The sequence below is a fragment of the Monodon monoceros genome, unplaced genomic scaffold (assembly GCF_005190385.1).
Source record: "Monodon monoceros isolate NGI ecotype Baffin Bay Population unplaced genomic scaffold, NGI_Narwhal_1 Super_Scaffold_20, whole genome shotgun sequence".
In the NCBI taxonomy this organism is placed as follows: domain Eukaryota; kingdom Metazoa; phylum Chordata; class Mammalia; order Artiodactyla; family Monodontidae; genus Monodon; species Monodon monoceros.
Window position 1 is genome coordinate 7,631,318 of NW_021703777.1, and position 24,235 is coordinate 7,655,552.

Sequence of the window (24,235 nt, forward strand, 5' to 3'; positions counted from 1 at the left end):
TAATTAGAATCTACAGTAATCAAGGCAGTGTGGTACTGGAGTAAAAATGGACATACAGGACTTCCCTGGTGGTGCAGTGGTTAAAAATCCACCTGCCAATGCGGAGTACATGGGTTCGAGCCCTGGTCTGGGAAGATCCCACATGCCACGGAGCAACTAAACCCGTGCACCACAACTACTGAGCCTGCGCTCTAGAGCCCGCAAACCACAACTACTGAAGCCCGCATGCCACCACTACTGAAGCCCACGCACCTAGAGCCCGTGCTCCTCAATAAGAGAAGCCACCGCAATGAGAAGCTCATGCACCACAACGAAGAGTAGCCCCCGCTCGTTGCAACTAGAGAAAGGCTGCATGCAGCAACAAAGACCCAACACTGTCAAAAATAAATAAATAAATAAATTTTTTTAAAAAATGGACATACAGATAATGGAACACAATAAAAATCCAGAAGCAAATCGAATCACATATAGCCAACAGTTTTGACAAAGACGCCAATCAGTGGAACTGTTCCAAACTGGAACAGTTGGAAATCCATAAGAATAAAAAAATGAACCTCTTCCCTTACCTCACATCATAAAGAATAATTCATTTGAAATGTAACAAAGACCTAAAGCTATAAAACTTCTAGAAGATAACATATAAGAAAATCTTTGTTACCTTGGGTCAAGCAAAGATTTCTTAAGTAAGACAAAAAAAGGCATGAACTATGTAAGAGAAAAACAAAAATGGATAAAGAAGAAAAAATGAATAAACTGCATCAAAATTAAAACTTAAGCTCTTCAAATGACATTTTTTCATGTAATTTTATTTGTTTTAGTTTTATCATAGCTTTTTTTTAATTGAAGTATAGTTGCTTTACAATATTGTGTTAGTTCAAATGACATTTTTAATAAAATCAAAAGGCAAGCCACAGACTGGTAGGAAACATTTCAAAACATATGTCTAATAAAGGGCTTTATATGTAACATAAAGAGTTGTATTACAGGGACTTCCCTGATGGTCCAGTGGTTAAGACTCCACGCTCCCAACGCAGGGGGCCCTGGTTTGATCCCTGGTCAGGGAACTAGATCCCACATGCTGCAACTGAAGATCCTGCAAGCTGCAAGGAAGATCCCATGTGCAGCAACTAAGATCCAGCAGAGCCAAATAAAATAATAAATAAATATTAAAAAAGAACTCTGTTATACATATAAAAACCCTTAGATAATAAGCAATCGAATAAATGGGCAAAAGATATGAACAGACCACCAAATAAGAGACAGAGATCAGCACTAATAAGCACCTGAAAAAATGCTAAATATCATTAATCGTTAGGGAAATGGAAACTAAAACTGCGATAAGATAGTACTCTAGACTACCTGAATTGCTAAAATTAAAAAGACTGACCAAACCAAATGTCGGCAAGGATACAGAGGGACTGGAGCTCCCATAAACTGCTGGATGGAATGCAAAATAGTATAGCACTTTAGAAAAGTTTGGTAGTTTCTTAAAATGATATTCATGTACTTACCATATGACACAGCAATTCCATTTTTAGGTATTTACCCGAAAGAAATGAAAACATTTATCCACTCAAAGACTTGTTCACAGTATTCACAGCACTTCTATTCTCTGTGGGCACAAACCGGAAAGGACTGAAAAGCCTGCCTATTGGTAACTGGGTAAAGAAATTGTGGTATATCCATATTATAGAATACCACTCAATAACAAAGAGGGAACTACTGATGAAACACTACAGGATGAATCTCAAAAGCCTTATGCTAAGTGAAAAAAGTCAGACACAAAAGACTGCACAAGTTTGAGTCCATTCCTAAGAAACTCTAGAAAAGGCAAAGATTTATTGACAGCAGATCAGTGGTTGCAGGGATCGCAGCGTGGGCCGTGGTACGGTACGGCACTAGTTTCACCATGAGACTGCGGCAGAGCCCCCAACAGAATGCTTAACAAATTTCAGCTCTCCGGGCCACCATAGTTTCTGGAAATTCTGCACGTCCGTCTGTGTCAGGGCTCCTCCTAGTGGAATTGCAGTGTTTCTTCGAAGGCCACCTTGTCCAGTTCAGGTGGCTACTGCCCGCCCGGGGACACCTTCTCAGCCCTGCCCACCCACCTCTTCACCGGCCAGCTTCCTGTTTACTCTGGCCACCGTCCGAGCCAGTCGTGAGTCATAGAGTTTCCCTTTAACTTTTCCTTTTCGATTCCGCCCACTTAAAAAAAAGGCAGTTTCGATTCTCTCTGACACTGCCGGCTCCGCCCCCAAACAGCACATTGGAAGCCCGGCGTCGGGGCAGGGGCGGGGTAGGGAGGCTGCGGGTCCTCGACGCCGTCGTGCGTTGCGCTCGTTCCGCCTCCGCACCGCGACGCACCGTGGCCCGTGGGCGCTCTCGCAGCGGCCGTCTCCCCCTTTCCTTGCCTCGTCACAGCTCGGTCTCTTCCGAAGGTCTGGAGAGCGGAGGCACTGCCGTGGAGCCCGGGAAAACGGTGATGGAGCGGAGGCCACTGAGGAGGTCGCGGGGCGGAGGCGCGCGCTTGGCGTCCGGGCTAGTCCCCGCGTCCCGGCCCGCGGAGCTGCGGGGTGCGAAGCTCTGGCTCTTCCCCAGCGCCGACCCGCTCCGCAGCGCGCTGTCCCGGAGGACCGAGGCGACGCGCCAGATGTGCTGCACGCGCGAACGCCTGGCTGTGCTGGAGCGCGGCGGCGCCGGCGTCGAGGTCCACCAGCTGCCGGCGGGGAGCGACGGCACCAGGAAGCCGAGTGAGTGGGGCGGCGCAGCGCCCGCTCGGCCCTCCCGCCGCGGGCTGGGGGTGTGAGTGCGGTGGGCTGCCGGGGTCGGCGCCTGCGGGGTCGGAGTCGCGGTCGGGGCCAGCAGGGACGCTTCTCTGCAGAGTGGCCCGACTTGTGGGTGTGCAGTCCTTCTCTCACCGCGAAGGACATTCAGAAGGGGACCCGACGCCGCAGCGGTCGGCGGAGGCCGCAGACGCGCTTCGGCCCGGGGGCTTTTCGCGCTTGGCTCGTGCAGCATCCCTGAGTTCTCCCCGCCCCGAGCCCGGTGGGCGTGGAGTTTGGCGGGGTGGTGGCGAGGAGTAGTCGGCTGCGTCCGCCGACCGCACGGAGGGAGTGTACCGGCAGCATCTTAATCTCAGCCAGCCCTCCTCTGTCGTTGGTTTCTGTTCCAAGTGTGTTTCTCACTGACCCCTTTTTCGGTCCGCTCCTATTTGGAGTCTTTGGAGAACCTCTTTCGCGTTATCTTGTTCTCAGTGACGATGTTTGCAGGCATTTTAAAGAGTGCTTTCAGTTGCACTTCTCCGTGGTAAACTCTGTAGAGATTAGGTCCGGTGTCCGTAGCTCCCATTCTACAGGTGGGCGGGAAAGCAAATGGCCACACACTTAACTGAAAAATTTGCCCTTCTGTTGAGTGAAGAACACGATATTTTACTTTTGTTCGTTTTACTTTTAACTTGAGCGGAGTCGAGGTTTTTTTTTCTGTGGGTCATTCGCATTTCTTTTTGGTGAACTGCCTGTTCATTCATATCTTTGCCTGGCTTTTTAAAAAATTGAGTTGTCGGGCTTCCCTGGTGGCGCAGTGGTTGAGAGTCCGCCTGCCGACGCAGGGGACACGGGTTCGTGCCCCGGTCCGGGAGGATCCCACATGCCGCAGAGCGGCTGGGCCCGTGAGCCATGGCCGCTGAGCCTGCGCGTCCGGAGCCTGTGCTCCGCAACGGGAGAGGCCACAACAGTGAGAGGCCCGTGTACCACAAAAAAAAAAAAGAGAAAAAGAAAAAATTGAGTTGTCATCTTTTTCGTATTTATTTCGAAGAGTTTTTGAATATTGAGTTAGAGGAGCCTTTTGTCGGTCATATATGTTGTAAAATTTTTCCCGACTTGCCTTTAGCTAAGGTTATTTTATTGTCTACTTCATCAGTCTTTTACGGAGGCGTATGCATTTTGTGTTATGTTAGAAAGCTATTCACAATCCAATTTCTTTTTTTAATGTTCTCATCTTTATACAAATTTTAAGATTTTACTTTTAAACCTAAAATTTTTGATACACTTGGAAATTATTTTGACTTAAGGAATGAAGTAGGGGGATCTAGATTGATTTGTTTCTCCAGACTGGCTAGCCAGATGTCCCAATACCTTTTTTTGAATAAACCCTCCCTTTTTTCAACTGATTTGAAATGCTGGGTCTCTAAAAAACTTTAGTCTGTTGGGCGATTTCTTCTTTATTACCAAACTGTTTTGGTTCTCTTAGCATTTTTATTATGAAGTCGTTTGTGCTTTGATATTTTTACATGAATAAATTTTTTTTCGTTAGAACTGAAAACTGAAACAGGGTCCCAAATCTAACCTACTTTTTGTGAACAAATTAAATAAGAGTAAATGGCATAGTGGACAATTTTAAATCTTTAACTTTTATAAAGGGCTAAATATGCACTGATGCCAATAACAATTCTTTTAACAACATCCTTTTTAAAAATCGTCCCCCCAAGCCAAATGTCTCCTTTTAAGAATATAGGCCTTGGCTTCCAGATGGAGCGTCAGGAGGGGTTTATTATTGTTATTTGTTTTATTTTTGGAAAGAGTGTATCTCAGAATACACAATATATTTACTTTTTAAATGAGTTGTGGGGGCTTCCCTGGTGGCGCAGTGGTTGGGAGTCCGCCTGCCGATGCAGGGGACACGGGTTCGTGCCCCGGTCCGGGAAGATCCCACATGCCACGGAGCGGCTGGGCACGTGAGCCATGGCCGCTGAGCCTGCGCGTCCGGAGCCTGTGCTCCGCAACGGGAGAGGTCACAACGGTGAGAGGCCCACGTACGGCAAAAAAAAAAAAAAAAAAGAGTTGTGTTGTCCAAAAATTAAGATATATTTTCTTACAGCCTTTTTCATTTCTAGCTCTTCAAATTTAGTTTCTCTTTCTGAACTTCTTGAACAGGAATCTAAAAGCAAACTTTTTCCAGGTGTTTTAAGTGTATTATGATGAAATGCATAATAATAGTGGGTAACAGAATGGTGACAGCTCCTGGTTGGATTTGCTCTGCAGAGTGCATTAAGTTAGGGAAAAAAATGAAGATACATTCCATGGACCAAGGAGCAGAGCACATGCTGGTTCTCTCCTCAGATGGAAAACCATTTGAGTACAACTATAGCATAAAACATGCAAGGTAAGGAAGGTTTTTTCTTTTATTAAAAATTATTTAAATTTTACTCAAAAGGCAATCATAATTTTTGTTGGAAGATGTTACTTTATATGATCCTTGTCGCCTGCTTTATACAGTGACATCTTAAGTAAATGATGAATTCTGGACAAGTGAATTCTATCAATGAACTAGAAATCAATTTATGTCTCCCATTGCATGCACCATGTGTTGCTTTGGCATTTAAAGGAAATGATTGCTCAGTCCACGTAGCCCCAAACTGGACTTGCACGTTCATTAACTCATTTAACCCTCATAATAATACTATAAGTTATATTTACAGAAATAGTTTTCAACCTTGGGAAAAAATGAATTATCATGGAATGATTTGTGAGACTTTTTACTAGTAGATCATGTGAATTAGAAGTTATTTTCATCTTGTATTATTCCTGCATCATAAAATTATTGTTTGCAAAAGTGTCTTAGAATCATCTTACCACAGTTTTGTAATGCACATTATTTTCTTTTTAAGCCACTAATTAAAGCATGTTATTATTATAATAATTTTAGATGTGCTGAATGTGAAGCAGTAAATTTAATGTTTTGAGCTTCAATCCTAATTAAATACAGTTAATAATTCTTACATCAATGTTGTGACTTCCATTATGTGATCAATATAAAACATTTTCTTTCATCAGGTTTCAGTGCATTTTACAAGAAAAAAATAATATAATTCAGATCACATGCGGAGATTATCATTCGCTTGCACTCTCAAAAGGTACTTTTCTGGAATATTAAATTGTTTCTTAGAGGGAGCAAATGTGTGTGTGTATAGAACTAGTAGAATGTATGTGCTTCACTTTGTAAGAGGACAGAAGTATGGTTTTGAATGTGATATGGTCTAGAGCACTACTAAAGGAGATACAAAATTAGAATTCTTGAACCTATAAAATCTTCAGGTTTTCATAATTATTATTCCTACCTTTTCTTCTGTCAAATGACAAAACTAAAACAATTTGGTAACGAGTTTGATGTCCTTTATTTAAGGGAAAAGAACCCATGGATTGAGAGTGTATAGGGCTTCACAAGCAGTGGAACAGTCTTCCCGAGGGGTTTCGGGCAAGGGCGAGTTTAGTGTCAGAAGCCTCGACGCGGAAGCCGGGCATGATTGGCTAAGGTCGCGTGGCTGACATTTAGAAAGATCAAGGAACAAGGAAATAAGTGTAGAGCGCGGCGGAGACTTGGTGTTTGGGGATTGGCTGACTGCATATGCTGTGTTTCTGGTCAAGCGGAGCATTTACAGGGGCATGAAAGTTTGGTTTGGTGACATGAAACCTGGGCTACCTCTTGGGCCTAGAGCTTTATTTCAGAAGTTCCATGTTTTTTTATTTTTCAAATATGAAACAGTGAAAATATTCTGAATAATCAAAATCTCCTCTCTGGAAGCAGGACCAGGCATGGTCCACCCTTTTCCAGAACTTTCTTCCCTTTTCCTAGTGCTCTTCTAGCTCCCATGATAGGAGCTCAGAATCCCTTGGGTCTGCTTTTATGACCAGTTTGCAGGCCTCTGACGTGTTTTAACATTACCTTTTGAATTCAGAGATTCTCCCCAGCCCTTTATTACTTCCTGTTTCTTATCAGATACCATAATGGTAGGGAAGGGAAGTAGTGAATATGGAGTATTTCCTGAAGAAACTTGACCTAATTAAGACAGGAAGGCGATAGAGGGGGGAATTCAGGATCAAGGAAATGTTTTAAATACGTAGGACAGATATAAACATAAACTGAATGAAAGCTGGAATTCAAGGGAAGTAAGTAATCAAGTATTTGACCTGTACTGAAGGCCCTGTTGAGGTTTGAGTGTATAAAACTTGTATTGGAAAAAACTGGTTGTTTGAGTTCATCCTTTTATGAACGGATCTTTCATTTTGAGTATCTACCATGTTGAGGTTGTGAAGATGAGACAGACACACTGTGCCTTCAAGAAGCCCAGGATCTAGGGATGTGGGGCGAAGGGGTTGTTCAGGGTTTGTAATTGGTAAATCACAATCTAGGAAGAATGAAAGTTGGGAAAGCAAGAAAGGGAACTACTGATCGTTCTTAGTGGTATCATAATATTCCTGGTGGCTGATAGGCATGTGATAATTACGTTTGAAGGAAAACCTCTGTCTCCCACCAGGTCCTGCTCAGTAAACGTTAAATCTCCAATATATTTTTTTAGACTCCATTAGATACTGTCATCTCTATTAGATAATATCTAAGAACTTTTCTTTAAAAGTATGATCCAATGTGTATAGGTATGACTGGTTCACTTTGCTGTACACCTGAAGCTAACACAACATTGTGGGTCAACTATCCTCCAATAAGAATTTTTAAAATAAATAAGTAAAATAAAAATATGTTCCATATATTCAATTAATGGAAGAAGATGCTCACTCTTTCAAAATACTGTGCTGCGGTTTTCAATGTATTTTTAAGGTATTTATTTGGCATCTTAAGGCACGTGGGAGAGGGAAAGAAAGAAAAGTAGTTTTAGGTTTCATTTTCCCAAATGTAGAATGTTTCTATCTTTCATGGGCCCATCCTGTGGGATTTATAACATAAGTGTTTCTTGAATTTGATTATAATATATTCAGATAGCTTTATTTTATTCTTTGTCCGTTCGGGCTGCTATAACAAAAATAGACTGGGTGGCTTAAACAGCAGAAATTTATTTTTCACGGTTCTGGAGGTAGAAGTCCAAAGTCAGGGTTCCAGCAGGTTCGGTGTCTAGTGAGGGCCAGTTTTCTAACAGGTGGAGAGGATGAGGGAGCTCTCTGGGGACCCATTTATGAGGGCGTTAACCCCATTCATGAGTGCCCCCCACCTCGCGATCTCATCTAATTCTAGTCACCGCCCAAAGGCCTCACCTCCTAATACCGTCACACTGAGGGTTAGGATTTCAACGTAGGAGTTTTGGGGGGACACAGACATTCAGTACATAGCACTACCCTTTGAGGTAAGAGGTAAGGAATTGTAACTGTCATTGCTAAAGAGAAGGTTCTGGTTTTTCTGACCCAGACATGAGAGGATCTGGGCAGTCTTGTCAGTTTGAATGGACGAGATCATGATGGTATAGTATGGATAGCACATAATGTCCTAGGGTGATATCTGCTGCATTTTAAACTTAACTAAGACAGCGTTTTCTCTGTTTACGCCAAGGTGGTGAGCTTTTTGCGTGGGGACAGAACTCAGACGGCCAGCTTGGAGTTGGAAGAATATTTGCCTCGGTCCCTACACCGCAGATCGTGGAACACCTCTCAGGAGTCCCCTTGGTTCAGATTTCTGCAGGAGAAGCCCACAGCATGGCCTTATCCATGTCGGGAAACATTTACTCATGGGGAAGAAATGATTGTGGACAGCTGGGCCTGGGCCACACCGACAGTATGGAAACATATTTTCAAATTCATATTCTAAACAAATACATGTTTGTCATACAAGAGATGAATGTACCACAGACTTCCCTGGCAAAAATGATTCAGGTCCCCACTTTCATTAGCACTGATCTCCCCGGTTATCTCTCTGTCTTCAGGGCAGAATCGGTCTAAAGGACACGCATGTGCAGTGTGCAGGTCATGGCTGTAACTGAGATGTGTGTCAGGGCCAAGTGGGAAAAAGGGAAAGAGCATCAGACTGGGGATCAGAATACCTGGGCTGTGATTCCCACTTGAAGTTAACTAATTTCAGGGCCTACCCAAGTCACTTACTTTTCTCTAGGTCTTATTTTCTTTTTCTGTAAAGTGATGAGTTTGGATGAAGTGACCTTCAAGGTACTTGTGCACTTAAATGTCTATTATTCCAATTACATTAGGACAAAAGGATACTAAAATTCTATTTAGAAACTCACCTGTCCTAGTCTCATAAGATATTCATTACATCTGTACACACACACACGAAAACAAAACAATTCGCATTATTGAGCTACCTCTGCAAAGCAGATGGCAATATTTCTGATTACCCCAAACACCTTGTTAGAGATTTCAGGTGTGGCAAACTCGGCTGCTTTATTAGCTGTGGTGATGTACACGTTCCCCCCAGAGTTACTGATCAGATAACTGCATTTCTGCCTCACATGGTCCAATGCTAGTTGCTCAGGAGAACCCGTAAGTCAGTGTTAGAAAAATACTCAGAGGAGGAAAAGGAATAAAGGACAGTTGAACTTATTTTTGCTGAATCTCTGAGTGGTTGGACAAGAAAATAATCGTGAAAGAGAGAAGAGGTAGTGTAAGGGAAGGACAGTGTAGTAGAGACTTTGAAAGAAAAAAAGAAGCTTTATGTTCATTAAAAGGGTAATGCTAGATGGGACTTGGAAATATCAGGTATGCTTCAATGAAGGCTAATCAGGTCAGGTTCAAAAGAGAAGAATGGGCTCTGGGAAGTGAAAGTGACACTTTCACAGGTGAGGGCCCCCGACTGTGGCCCTTTGACCACTGCCTACCTCTGCTTTTAGACCTAAAGGTACCAACACAGAGCCTTTCTTGTCAGTGTGTTAGGAGCTGTTGTGATGGGCCTAGAGGAAGTGGTCTGGGTATTTTATCAGTAGGTGGAACTCCAGTGTGAAATTCACCATTTCCTTTGGGTCACTTGAACTCTTCTTTCCCTTGCCTAGATAAAGATTCTCCTTCCCTTATTGAAATGCTGGACAATCAGAAAGTTGAATTTCTCGCTTGTGGTGGCTCTCACACTGCCCTGCTAACAAAGGTGCGTTACCCTTGTCTTTCTGACTGTAACTCCAGGAGAGCACTTTGTGGTGGAGAAAGCACTAGAACCTGGAGATGTGGGCAGCTAGCGTTTCCCAGGAAAGAAAGGTCACCACTGCCCACATGCAGCACTGTCCTGATCACTGGGGGGCTTTGCTTTGATGGTGATTTTATTGATTTTTCACTGATGCCTTTGCATCAGTGAGTGTTTACTTCTGTGTCATATTTCTCTAGAATCTGATATGAAGTTCCCTTTCTTTAGGGTGGGCTGGTGTTTACTTTTGGTGCTGGAAAGTATGGGCAACTCGGTCACAATTCAACACAGAATGAGTTAAGACCCTGTTTGGTAACTGGACTCGTTGGGAATAGAGTGACCCAGATAGCATGTGGAAGGTAAGTTGTAAAGTGTCAATGAAAATTGGTAAGATATGCACAGTAAATTTAGATAGGTAGTTTAATAAAATTTCCATCAAGTTTCTTTGATTGAAATAAAGGTATCAGACATTTTCAGATAGGTGAAGATGGTTAATTTTACATTATTAGACAATCATAATAAATATTTTACTATAGATATTTACTTTCATTGATTTTTTTTTAATGTGTAAATATATTTACTTTCTGTTGGTCCTTTAGTGAAATACCTTTGTAACTGTTCGAATGCACTTTTATCTTAAAAAAAAATTTATTTATTTGGAAAAAAATGAACAAACATGAGTTAGAAAGGTTTATCCATTGATATCATCACTCCATCTCTGCATTAACCAAAGGAACATTGTCACCACTTTGGATTTTTCGTAACATACATTCCTCCGAGTAGCATGTGTTACAGAAGGAGTCCTCACCTTAGAAATGTCTTACTGCAAACCAGGCAGTACCCCTACTAACACTGGAAAATTCACTGGAAAGACACAAGACTCACGGAAAGCTGCTACACTGATGGTCACTTTTATTACAAGAGGAGGATACAAGTTAGAACCAGTCAAAGGAAGAGATGCATAAGACAGAGTCTAGAAGGGGTCCAAATGAGGAGCTTCTGGTGTCCACTCCCCTTGGAGCCATGGGCCGTGTTACCTCCTCCCAGCCTGATACATGACTGAAGTATATTGCCAACCAGGGAAGCTCACCCAAGTCCAGGGTTGTTATTGGGGTTTCATTGCTTAGTCATGATTGATTGAATTATTGCCCATGTGGTTGAACTCAGCCTCCAGCCTCTGTGTATCGAGAGGTTGGGCTTACATACAGCTGGAGGGGCTTCCATGAGCCACCTGGGTAAACTATTAGGTGTGGTCTTAGGGGCGGGCCTACCATGAATAACAGAGACACTCCTATCACTTGGAAAATTCTAAGGGTTTAGACATTACCTCCCAGGAAGTGAGGACAAAAGCCAGACCTCGGAGTAAGGCCAGACTCTTTCCTTATACATCTGTATAGTAGGAGAGGCCATCAGGCAAATCAGTAAGAAAATCAGCATGATAAAGGTCTTTGGGAAATAGAGCAGGAGCTCAGGGAGGATCACCTAATGCTATCCTCTAGGATGGGGAGGGGAGGGACTCAGATGGCTTCCAGAAGGTGGTGACTCAAGCCAAGGCCTAAAGAAGGAGTAGAAGGCAAGAGGTGGTGCTTGTTCTGACGAAGGGAACGTCCTTTGCCAGGGTGCAGCATCATTGCCTTCAGCACGCTTAGGGGTTCCACGATCATCTCAGCCACACATTAGAGGTTTCTTAGTTTCTAGGTGGCTAATGTCATCCATTGGAAGTTGGTTAGCTGTTTCTCTGACTGAGTAGCATAATCTCTTCAGTGTACCGGATTGCTGCATACTCTAATCATTGTGGATAATTGAGAATTGACCATATGTGCTTTCATTTAATAGGCAGCACACACTTGCCTATGTTTCTGATTTGGGGAAGGTCTTTTCTTTTGGTTCTGGAAAAGAAGGACAACTGGGGAACGGTGGAACACATAATCAGCTGATACCCTGTCCCATGAAATTGTCATCAGATGAAGAACTCGCATTTGGTAAGTTCCTTAGGAGCGCAGGAATCGGCATGAATACCTTGGTTGAGAAACTGATTGTTCTAAGTGTGTAATGTGGCAAGAAAAGAAATGTCTGACTGTGAAGGGAGGTTTTCTAAACATTGCTTTCATTCGTTTACTTGTAACCAGCGTAACACAGCCAATCTAATTTATCAAGTCGAAATAACCATTAGTTTTCCCTTAGCCCTTCAGGTTAAGATTAATGTGGATTTAAAACGATACAACATAAAATAGACTATATGGGCTCAGAGGCCTATGCGGCCTCTGATTCCAGTTTTCAAGGGACCTATTAATTCCATAGGGATTGTTCTTCTTACCTGATTAAATTGACTCATAATCATATAAAACCCTCAGAATGATGAGCAGCTGACATATGCCAGGCAGTGTAAACTGTGCCTAGCTCACCGGCCCTTAAACAGTTCCAGGAGATGTGTACTCTCAGTCGTCTTCTGCTGGAGGGTGCAGAGACTTGGAGGGCAGAAGGTTAGCCCGGGAAGGGTTGTGGCTGGACACGTGAACTGTGCCCTGTGTAACTTTAGAGCCTTGGCTCTGAAACGTTCCACTGTAGAAGTGCCTCGGAGCCCTTGGGTCACTTGTTTCTGAAAGCTTAGTGGTGATCGGAAGTACTAGAATTCTCTCAGTTCTTCTGGGGAAATGAACAGTCGGGTTACTTCCTTAAGCAGATCAAGTATTATATCTGATTTCTTATAACCACTTGCATAGGCTTTTGAAGTACTTACGTCCTTCACAGCCAGTAGTCGTTGATTAAATCTTGAGCTGTAGAATAATAAATAGGGTTTTTAGTAAGAGGCGCTGAATTAAACCAGGGAACAGCTAACTAATCAAGTATTTGTTTGACTGTGTTGTATATATAAGCATTTATGTTAATTATGTGTGTTAAACCGATAGCACGTTGCCGACCTTGCGAATCATCTATGTTGGCTAACTAGACTTTACTCTGAAGTAGATGTGTATTTCTGCCTTATCAGTAGGAAATGTACTGAGTCTTTGTCAGAAAGGTAAAAGGACTCAGTTAAAGAAGAATCTAAAATTATTTAGGCTGAATGTGTATATTTGTATCAGATGAGTTTCTAAACTCTTATTTTTTGTAAATCCCTTTCAGAAAGCCATACCTCAGAAAAGGAGTTAATAATGATTGCTGGAGGAGATCAAAGCATTTTGCTTTGGGTGGAAAAAGAGGTAAATAAAAATAGATCTCTAGAAGTTTTATAACTTGGTATTTTAAGCAAAACAGAAGGTTCTAGAATCTAGATTTGGTGAATTCCAAAATCATCAGGTTACTAGGCTGAGTCTGGGGGATGGTTAGACGTTATCGATCCTTTATTGTCTAAACTACATACGTATTTACTCACAAAAGTCAGCAGATGTGCCCTTAGCGTATGTCAGATACGTGTGATTTCCTTAGACTCTACTTACCTTTCGGGAGGCTCCTTGCCAAGAGCATTTTGGTCAGGGTGCTCGTGAACCAACAGGTTGATATTCTGAAGTGACTTTGCCAGCCAATACTAAAAAAGACCCGAGGTTTATAGTCTTATGAATAATCAGTCCGTAACCTCCATATCCTACTCCACCAAGGCAACTGAGTTCCTGCTACTTCTATACCCAGTCCTTTTAGGATCTCTCCACTCAAAGCTGTCTGATGTTCAGTTTAATCTGATCATACCCGTATAAAGTGTTCAGTGTTGGGGCATTCAGAGAAACTTACTTTGGATCTAAGCACCCTTGGACAAGAAATTGGCAACCAGACAAATGATGGATTGTTCCTTGGTAGAATCTTACTGTATGACTTTTGCAGAGCTATGTTATCCATGCTTAGTATTACTCTCTATCCCTAGAACGTGCCTAAGAGTTGGATACCTATTTCTGTGGTGTCTAAGTTACTGTATTTTACTATTTTGTTTGTTTACAGAATTCCTATGTTAATCTGAGGAGGAGAATTCCTACCTTGAATGAAGGCACTGTAAAGAGATGGATTGCTGATGTGGGGACTAAACAGTGGCAGAATACAAAAAGGTGCACCCTAAGTGTCTGTCTGCTCATATAGCTCTCTAAAGCAGTGTTTCCCCAACTGGTTCTGCACAATACAGAGATGTGAGATTTTGTGGTCCACTAGTGGTCCATTAGTCAGAGATCTGCAGAGAAACAGAACCAATAGGGTGTGTTTGAGGGTGGTGGGGAGAGATTTTAAGGAATTGGCTCATGCAATTGTAGGGGATGGCAAGTACAAAATCTCTGAGGCAGGACAGCAGGCTGGAGACCCAGGGAAGAGTTGATATTGCAGCTTGAGTCTCAAGGCAGTCTGGAGGCAGAATTCCCTCTTCCTCTGGAGACCTTAGACTTTTTCTCTTAAGGCCTTCAACTGATTGGATGAGGCCCACCCACATTATGGAGGGTAATCTGCTTTTCTCACAGTCTTCTGATTTGAATGTTAATCTCATCTAAAAAATACCTTCATAGCAACATCTAGATTGGTGTGTGATCAAATCTCTGGGTACCATGGCCTAGCCAAGTTGACACATACAATTTAGCATGTAAGCTCCATGGGGGCGTCTTTCTTTATCGCAGGACTTCTCTGGGCCTTTGATATGTTTAATTGTGATACTGAGCAGGAAATATAGTCTACAGTTTCTCAACCCTCGTTGACTTTAGAGCCTCTTGTTTGTTGAGCTGTTATTCGCAGCTGAACAGCTTAGGCAACCTTACTCTCAACGACAGAACTCCTACCATCTGTACAAATTATACTCATTTATACAGGCATTTCCTTTTAGAGACATGTTTAGGTATGCCTTCCTAATTCTGGAAAGTAGTTATACCAAATAGTTGCATCGTGCAGAACACAAATGGTCAAGAGCTATTGGTGCAGGTACTTCTATGACACAACTGAACATACATCCCCACCTTTCATTTCTGGTAATTTTTTTTGTTTCTACTCCAGTGGACTAGAAATAAGTAGGGCTTGGAAAGCTGGGTGGGTTGGGAGTGTTTTATTTGTCCAAGAAAATATCCTAGGTCAAGCCTTATCCTCTTCCCCTCTGGCTTCTCTGAGTACGTATCTTTTTATTTCCCATGTTTGCCTCTGAAACTTTGAGATTTCGCAAATGAGACTTTCAGATGCCCATGGCCATATGCAGATAAATTGGAGATGGAGGGAGGAGTTTGAAGGACAATTTATCATGTCTCCTGCTACAAGGAGGCATATTCTGATTTGTTTTAACCACCATCTTATTCCTAATATAGGGAAATCAGAGAGATATTTTCATCTCCCGCATGTCTGGCTGGAAGTTTTTTAAGGGAAAGGTAATATATATGATAACTTTAAAATTCTGTTGAAAACACTATGTATAGATAGCATGGTGACTATGTTGATAATACTGTATTGTATGTTTGAAAGTTGCTGAGAGAATAGATCTTACAAGTTCTCATCACAAGAAAAAAAATGTGTAAGTGTGTGTGGTGATGAATATTAACTAGACTTGTGATCATTTCACAGTATATGCTATACATATATCAGTGCATTATGTTGCACACACCTGAAACTAATATAATGTTATGTGTCCATTATATCTCAATTTAAGAAACTGTGATAGATGGTAAAGAAAATGGTTTGAGGGTAAAATAATTATGTATGTCTCTATCTCTTTTTAAAAAGTACCTTTTTTTTCCTACAAAAGCACATATATGCTTGCTGTAGAAAATGTCAAAAAAAAAGACATGAAACAAAAAGAAAATGGAAATCAGCCAAAATTCACCACTTAAGCGTAATAGCTAGTGTTTGTATAAATATTTTTTATGCAAATCTGTAGTTTTACAAAAAAGGGGATTATATTGTTTTATACATTTCTTCACACTGAATACATTTGCCCATTTTTCCATTTTATTCCATTTTTATATTATTCAGTATTTCCCCATAACATCATTTTAATGGTTGCATGGTATTCCATGGGAAGGGCGTACCTTAATTTACTTACTTCCTTATTACTAGATACTAAGGTTTCTTTGAATTTTTAAGTATTATGAAAGAATGACTTTGTACTTCTTTTCCTAAATAGTGGTATAATATTTATTTAAAAGAACTTTTTCTGTTTTCAGACACTAAATATATGTATTATTTCACAAAGAATGGGTCTATTTTTAGACAATATATTCAGTCCAGTATAAATGTAATTCTTGAGTTAAGATAGACATTTCATTAGTAATTTTCTCTTTGATTACTAAAAATTTACTGCTCTGAAACCCCTTTTTTGGTCCCTGCTTGTAGTTCATGTAACTGGAAAACAAGAAATACCTTTACCTTTTTCCTGTGGCTATTTTTTTTTTTTGTACTGGAAAATAAATATTTATTGATTACTCATTTAAGATAAGACAGTATCTGATGTAAAGTCCGATAGCGTACGTATAGTTAATGCAGCCTTGATATTTTTTGACATTTCAGAAATAATCACATTTTGTCAACTAATATTTTCAATTGTGTTTGTATTCAGTCAAATTTTTATAGTTATTGAAAAGGTGGGAAAAAAGTAATTTTATTAAAATGAAGCAAGCTTGAGAAGAAACTTTTCATCTGGATAAATAATCTAATAAAATATTTAATTTTGAAGTGTCCGTTTTCGTTTACTTATTCATCCATTTTTCATTTACCTTCCTTCCACAGAATAGCTGAAGAAACGATGTCTCTTCATTTGGACTTAAATGCAGCAAGGGACACCTTTAAGGAGTTAACCCAAAAGGACTGGATTACTAACATGGTGGTATTCTTCAGATTGTTACTTGGAAAAAGAAAATACACTGGAACATTTTTATAAGAACTCAAAATTTCAGAAGAAATATCTTGTTTTCAGATACTCTTTCAGACCCTGTGGCATATACAGATTAAGTTAAACTCAGCTACCATTCAGGAGTTTCCCCACTTAGGGTGAAATAACTGGTAGAGGAGGCACTTAGGTTACAAATAATCTAACTAGTTCATCGGTGCCCACACACACGTACACGTGTATGTACAGGCACTCCCCTAGAGGGAATGTTTTCAATTTAGGGCTTTAGGAAGATAATTAAAATATTTGTGAGACTGGTACTCTAGGATAAGAACAACATTTTATTTGCAGTTATTTTAAACATAAGTATAGAAATGAAAACACTTTTTCTGATATGAATGCCCCCCTCACCAAGGACTGCCTGGTCTGCACTTCCTTTTCTGTAGGTTCTAGAATATTCTTGTCCTTTCTGGGATTGTTGCTTCTTCGTTTCAGCACTGTCACTACTATCTTTAGGCTTCCCTCTTGCGGATGCTTCAGGCATGCTTCCTTTATGAATGTAGCCTTTCCTAATGTAGTTTTTAGTAATTTATTTCCCTGTTCTACTGTACTGATTGATCGAGGGGTGGTACTGTCTATGTTCTCTCAATCTGTTTGTTTCTGGGTCTCTGGCTCGTTTTTGCGCGCGCTCTCTCTCCCTCCCCCTCCTTCACTTCTCTTGGCTCCCCCCCACCCCCATTTGGTCTTTCCTTCTGCTTCTGTGGCTCTTATTCTTTCCTTCTGTCTGTCTCGTGCTTGTTCTCTTCCTGCTCTCAGCTCCCTCACCTGGTCTCTTGCTCTGTCTGTCACACTCAGCATTCTGTATCTTAGCTGCAGGTTCTGTCTCGCGCACTCTTTTCTCAAGGGAAGATGGAAAATTTAACTATGTTAACTTCGGCAGAACCATTGCCCAATGAGGAGTCTGATGTAAAATGGATCCCTAATTATGCACCTTTATCAGGACCCTGCAGCAGTTAGTAGAAAGATCACCAAGAACAGAAAGCCATGTCTGCATCTGTGAAGGGAAGAGGTTGGACCAGTTCATCACTAAGGCTAATTATACCTTAGTTGTGCCAGAACAGTATCATATACAGTGCAAGCAACATAATCATAGAGCAGTCTCCCAGTGGTTCAGATGGGACAGTTGGATCAGAAGACCTGTAATGTTTCTGTTTTGAGATTTCTGTGACATGGACTCACAGACTTCGCCTTCCTTCATTTATTCAGCAAATATTTGAATACTGCTATGCGTAGGGAACTGTGGTGAGACCCCTGTCTTTAGAGGCTCCTGGTTTACTGAAGGAGACAGATACCTATGTGCAGGTGTCAGTTGTCTTCCCTAGTTCCAGCTTAGAACATACTGGGTGTTTAATAAATATTTTTAGATGAATGAATTGATTCATTACCTGGGCAGTGAACGGTCAGCTCTGTTTAGAGTGCTCAAAACAAGGTGCCCAGGGGGAGGGGAGTTTACCGGGTACCTACAGGGGAAGGACATTCCAGGCAGTCAGGAAGGTGTGCACCAAGGTACAAGATGTGAAACAGTATAACTGGCTTGAGAGCGGTACGGTGGTTCTAAAGGGCTGGGAGGTTTGGGGTTGTGGATGGTGAAGAGCCCAGAGGAAGGAGAGGGGCACGTGCAGCCGTCAGTTGTACATATGACTCTGAAGACTGAACCTCGTGGTGGGAGCCCAATAGAATGTTTTGATGTGAAAATAGATAATTGTAAGATTTTGTCCATTTAGAGATATCATTTAGCTAGTATCTCATAATTTAGTGATTGGGTTTGAGCTTTGGAGTCAGAAAGATCCAGGAGAGATTCTCACTTAGCTCTGTGACCCTCAGCAGGTTAATTTCCCTAACATGAGGAGTTCTCATTTATGAATCGGGGTTAATAATACCATCTATGTTACAGAGAAACGACAAGGATAAATGAACTTATATATGTGAATTACTTTGCACAGTCTCTGACAAATAATAAGAACCTTGTAAACACTAGATTATCTTCTTAACGGGCTTTTAGGCAAATTATTACCATTATCTGAGCCCACAGAACACATAAACATTCAGAATTCCATTTGAATTTTTCTTCAACACGTGCATTCTGAATTGGGGAAACTAAGAAGATTGGAAGGGCTAGAAACTAGAGTTTGGTGGAGAGAGTTTGTGATGAGACAGGTGATTCTGTGAGAAGGTAACAGGAAACCATGCGGATTTTCGTTGTTTTTGTTTGTTTTTTATTTTTGTTTTGCTTTGGGAGATTCTGACACATCCTCTTTAAAAAATGAGATGTGCTAGTGGAACTGGAGGGAAGAATGTGGACCATCATTGGGAGGGCTGCCTTTTAGTTCTGAGTCCATCCAGTATAATCTTGCATATGTGATTTCTTCTTGATCTCCTTCATGAACCCCAACAATTGGACAGAGAGGATACTTGTCACACGTTTACACACCTAGGTATTGGGGAAGCTAGATGAGATGGGTTGTGAACATGGGTTTTAGAGAGACCAAGTGATTGCTCCAATTTCATGGTGGGATGAAACTCTGGGTTCCACACTTTATTTTATTACAGTAATTGCTGTGTTCTGAGTGTCTTTTCCTGGATCCTTTTTGACCACAGATAACCACATGTCTCAGGGATACTCTGTTCAAAAATCTTCCATTTCATTCTCCACATCAAGAAGCTTTAGGAGTCTTCTTCCTTCTCCCAGAATGTCCTGTGATGCATGATTATAACAACTGGGAGAGCCTGGTGGTTCCTTTTGCAGAGGCTCTTTATAAAATGCGTGGCCAGTCGTCAGAGGTTCTGGGTAAGATTGATGGTTTACATTTGAAAATACATGACTGTCCTCTCAATGGAAACACGTGCCTAGTGAAGTTACGGCAAAACTTAGGTGATTGTGAACACATTCATGGTTTTTAGTTCCTAGTCTTAGCATATTCTAACATGCTGCAGTAATTACTGTGTTCATCCAAGATGGATTGTTCTAGTCCCTTTTCAGCGTTCTTGTAATGATACCTGTGTGGCTTGGTCATGAGGTTCTTTGCCCCCTACTTTTCATTATGAAGAACTTCATACACAGACGTTGAAAGACTAGTACAGTGAATCCCAGATGCTCTCTACCTGAGAGTCAACAGCCGTTAACATGTTGCCGTGTGTGTACAGATTACATTTGATGTACAGATTACATTTTATTTTTGCTGAACTATTTGGAAGTGAGTTGGAGATATCAGGACATTTTACCCATAATATTCAGCATGCATCTCCTAAGGATATGGAATCCTGTATTACCTCAACATTGTTACCACAGCTAATAAGATTAGCCGTGATTCCATAATATTACCTCACATCTAGGCCATATTCAGATTTCTGCACTTGTCCCGAAAAGTATTGTACAGGCTTTTTTTTTTTTTAAAGAGTGCGTGTCAGTAGTCCTGTTCAGTGTCTCACATCTAGATTTGTCTGATTGTTTCCTCCTGTCCCTGTATTTCCAGTACACTGGAAATTAGGTCTAGGGGCTTGATTTTATTCTAATGAGGTTTTTGACACAACTATTCAGCCCAAGAAAGTCCATTCTTTCTTATGTTTTGTCACATTGTAAGCGATGAAAAGCTGGTTTAAAGCATTTTTCTTTTATACAATGCGGAAAGATGGTTTTTAAGAGTTAAAAACTCGTGCTGAGAGGGCAAAATAGAGTCGTGTAATCACAAATAGTTCTTAATCTGGTTTTTAATACGGTATGCTATTTCCTCTGGGCAAAAAAATGTGACTGATTAATTTTGTCTAGTTTTTTTTTTCCCCCCCAACAAATTAATTAGATCAGATTTGTGGCTCTCTTACTGTCAAGGCATTTTTTTTGAGAACATTAAATTCTACACTTTCAATTCCGATTGTGTTTACTGAAAGAAATTATTACAAATGTGTCTTTATAACTACAATGTATATGAAAATATCCTACCAGTTTCAGAAAATATTGACTACTTTTTACCTTTAAGAATCCGAGAAATATTACATGCTGACAGTTACTTACCTCCGTGTCCCTCAGAGGAATACTGGGCGTCTCTGCAAGGATCTGCTTTCATCAGACTGGTGCATATGTTTAAAACAGCTGTCATTGCTCAACTGAATTACTGGGCTGGAACCACTGAGAACAACTGTCACATTAAAACTCTCCTAGAAATGTTGAAAAAGCTGCACAGGGTAAGTGCTGTTTTAGAAACCCATATATCTTCATTTTGCAATAAAAATTCCCTTGGTTTCACCTGGCTTGAAACTTAAGCAGACTCTTACGAAACATGAGGTTGGTACTGTTATTTTTAAAATGTTGTTTTTTGTGAATTAAGTCGTGCATATAAAGGAGTGTGTCTAGTATCTGTATACAGTTTAAAGAAAAGTAGTAAAACAGACATCAGTGTAACTACCACCCATGTTAAAAAAGAAAACATTTCTAGTGCTTTAGAAATGCCTGTGTGTCTCTCACAGATTATACACCCTCACCTCGCGGAGGTAGCCAGGATCCTGGATTTTCCGTTAATCATTCACTTACGCTTCTTTATTTTTTTATAACCATAAGTATCTCTTGACACTATGCTGTTTAATTTTGCTGTTTCCAAAATTTCATGTGAATCAAATACATGCTGCTTACATGTTTGGTTTTTTTAGACTCATCCAGATTAATACTTAGGTCTGTACTTCATTTTCACTTCTGTATCATAGTCCATAGCGTGACTCTACCAGAATTATCCATTCCAGTATTGATGGATATACAGTATGTGCTATTTGCAATTCTTTTTTGGGGGGGAGGGTTCCCCTATGAGAAAACATGCTACTGTCAACATTTTTGTACTTATCTCTTGGTGTCCATGTGTCAAGAGTTAGTTTTTAGTTTCCATCCCTAATTCTGGCATTGATAGGTTGGAGGATATGCCTGTGTTGTCCTTTATGGGTAGTCTTCCAAAGTGGTTGGACCAATTTAAATCCTCTCCAGGAAATGATGAGAATTCTGTTGCCCCATGTCTGACTTTAAAATTTGGAAAATAGTTTTAGTGCCGTATTGAAATCGTGCCAAATTATGACTTTATTGATTGATTGATTGCCGAGTTGGGTCTTTGTTGCTGCGCGAGGGCTTTCTCTAGTTGCAGCGAGCAGGGGCTACTCTTCGCCGCGGTGCGTGGGCTTCTCACTGCGGTGGCTTCTCTTGTTGCGGAACACGAGCTCAGTAGTTGTGGCTCACGGGCTCTAGAGCACAGGCTCAGTAGTCGTGGCGCACGGGCTTAGCTGCTCCGCGGCATGTGGGATCTTCCCTGACCAGGGCTCGAACCCGTGTCCCCTGAATTGGCAGGTGGATTCTTAACCACTGCGCCACCAGGGAAGCCCCAAATTATGATTTTAATTGTATTTCCCTGGTTCTAATGCATTAGAGCATATTTTCATGTTTATAATTGCAGTACTTGTTTCCTCTTCTATAGAATACCTGTCCTTTTGCTCAATTTAAATGTATTGTTTAATTTTTTCTTATTGGTTATAGCAGTACTTTTTAGTTTGGATACTAGTCCTTTGTCAATTATATGTGTTGCAAATATCAGGTCCCAGTTTATAGCTTGTCTTGGTGGTTTTTGATGAACTCACTTCTTTTTTTTTTTAACTTGTTGGCCACACCCCTCAGCATGTGGGATCTTAGTGCCCCGACCAGGGATTGAACTTGAGCCCCCTGCACTGGAAGCGGGAAGTCTTAACCCCTGGACCGCCAGGGAAGTCTGAAACTCAGGTTCTTAATTTTAATGTAGATAAAATTTGGGGACTTCCCTGGCGGTCCAGGGGTTAAGACTCCCCGCTGCCAATGCAGGGGGCACGGGTTCGATCCCCAGTCAGGGAACTAAGATTACGCATGCCACACGGCATGGCCAAAAAAAAAAAAAAAAAAATTTGTCAGTCTATTCCTTTATGATCTTTACTCCATGTGTTTTGTTTTAAACTTTTTTTTTCCTTCAGGGTTTTAAATTGTTACCCGGATCAGGGATCTGGAGGGCTTCTTTTTGGAAAGGACCAGATGGTAAATATTTCAGGCATCTGTGAGACTTTACAGAATAAGCAGAGGGCCTGATTTGGCATCGAGGGCTGCTCTAGATAGTCTTCTAACAGAGATGATAGCTGGGACCAGAGGAGGAGTACAACAAACAGAAGCTCATACACCATATGTCTAATGTTTAAAAGGTTAGAAATCTAGCTAACAACGTGTTAAATGAAATAAAATATACTCTATCTTCCCACCTTGACAAATAAACCTTCCTAATGACAGGGGAAGCCAGGTTTCAATTTCGAAACCTTGGCTCCTTACAGAGTTCTGCAGCGAAAGGGGAGGCTCCGACGGACCCTCCCCGCTCCCACCCCAGGTCCTCTGCGCTTCTCTTCCTTCCTTGGTTTTCTCCCACACCAGGGCTGTCACGTGGCCGTGTGTGGACACCTCAGCCCACGTCTCTGTGTTCCATCCCACCTCCCACAATAGCCATTCCTTAGCCAACCCTGGGGCCCTGGAGCCTTGGGGTGTGTCTTCTGTGACACTTCCACTCCCCAAAGGGCAAGTGGAGGGAGAAACCTGTGTAGCTCCTGGGGCTGGCTTGGAGCCGTTTGGGCAGGGACTTGTGGGTCTTGGGTTCTGGAGCTCAGTCTAGACGGGGATGTGTGATGAGTGGGCTCCATATAGACAGGCCCCGTTGACCCTGCAGACCCCTTGTGGGAAGGGGTTTGGCTGGAGGAAGCCCAGAGCAAAGACCTTTAAATCAGAGGCCCAGGGCAGAGGTCACTCCTGCCAAGGTCTAAAGGGAGTATTGAGGTTAGCTTTGCCTTTCACACTTTGGTGTTTAATCCAACTGAAAATTTATTTTTATTATTTTCCATATGAAAACAATTACCTAGCGCCGCTTAACTGAAATTCTGTCCTTTCTGCACTGATAGGTAATATGAACTGTCATAAAACAAGTTTCTGTGTGCGGGGTTCACCTACAGGCTCTTTTCTGTACTGTTAATCATTTTATGTGGCTCTATATTGTTTATACTTTTGCTAAAAGAAATACTCCTGTCTTGTTCTTAAAGTGAATCTTGGATATTTTTGGCATTTGGTTCTTCCCTATAAATTTTGGAATTGGCTTTTCAGGTTCTACACACACATACACAGATCTTACCAGGAATTTGATTGAAATTGCATTTAATTTGTACTTCGCTTTGGGGAGAATTGATATCTTTACTGTCGTGAATCTTCATGGTATCTGTTTCTTCTACTTATGAGATTATCTTTTAAGTTTTTCAATGAGTTTTTGTTATTTTACTATGAAAGTCTTGGATATCTTTAGTCAAATCTATTCCAGGGTATTGAACTTTTTTTAAGTTTTTGTAAATGGTATCTTTTAAAAACTGTATTATCTGTTGTTGGTTTAACAGCAGATAAATGCATTGATTATAGGAATGCATTGATTTTTGAATATTTATTTTTTTTCTTTTTTCTTTTTTTGGCCGTACTGT

The 24,235-nt window shown here is 41.3% G+C and overlaps 1 protein-coding gene across 8 annotated transcripts in view; it reads left to right on the forward strand.

Moving 5' to 3' along the window:
• Nucleotides 1-24,235, forward strand: part of HERC5 (HECT and RLD domain containing E3 ubiquitin protein ligase 5) — a 69,727-nt gene that overhangs the window by 25,869 nt on the left and 19,623 nt on the right. For all 8 annotated transcript variants that reach the window (XM_029235461.1, XM_029235462.1, XM_029235463.1 and 5 more), the window contains 13 exons: nucleotides 2,439-2,750; nucleotides 5,040-5,160; nucleotides 5,832-5,911; nucleotides 8,335-8,556; nucleotides 9,782-9,873; nucleotides 10,135-10,265; nucleotides 11,743-11,888; nucleotides 13,030-13,106; nucleotides 13,837-13,940; nucleotides 15,165-15,224; nucleotides 16,579-16,672; nucleotides 19,337-19,526; nucleotides 20,763-20,917. In XM_029235461.1, the coding sequence (XP_029091294.1) occupies nucleotides 2,439-2,750; nucleotides 5,040-5,160; nucleotides 5,832-5,911; nucleotides 8,335-8,556; nucleotides 9,782-9,873; nucleotides 10,135-10,265; nucleotides 11,743-11,888; nucleotides 13,030-13,106; nucleotides 13,837-13,940; nucleotides 15,165-15,224; nucleotides 16,579-16,672; nucleotides 19,337-19,526; nucleotides 20,763-20,917 (1,784 nt within the window). The remainder of the gene's footprint in view (nucleotides 1-2,438; nucleotides 2,751-5,039; nucleotides 5,161-5,831; nucleotides 5,912-8,334; nucleotides 8,557-9,781; nucleotides 9,874-10,134; nucleotides 10,266-11,742; nucleotides 11,889-13,029; nucleotides 13,107-13,836; nucleotides 13,941-15,164; nucleotides 15,225-16,578; nucleotides 16,673-19,336; nucleotides 19,527-20,762; nucleotides 20,918-24,235) is intronic.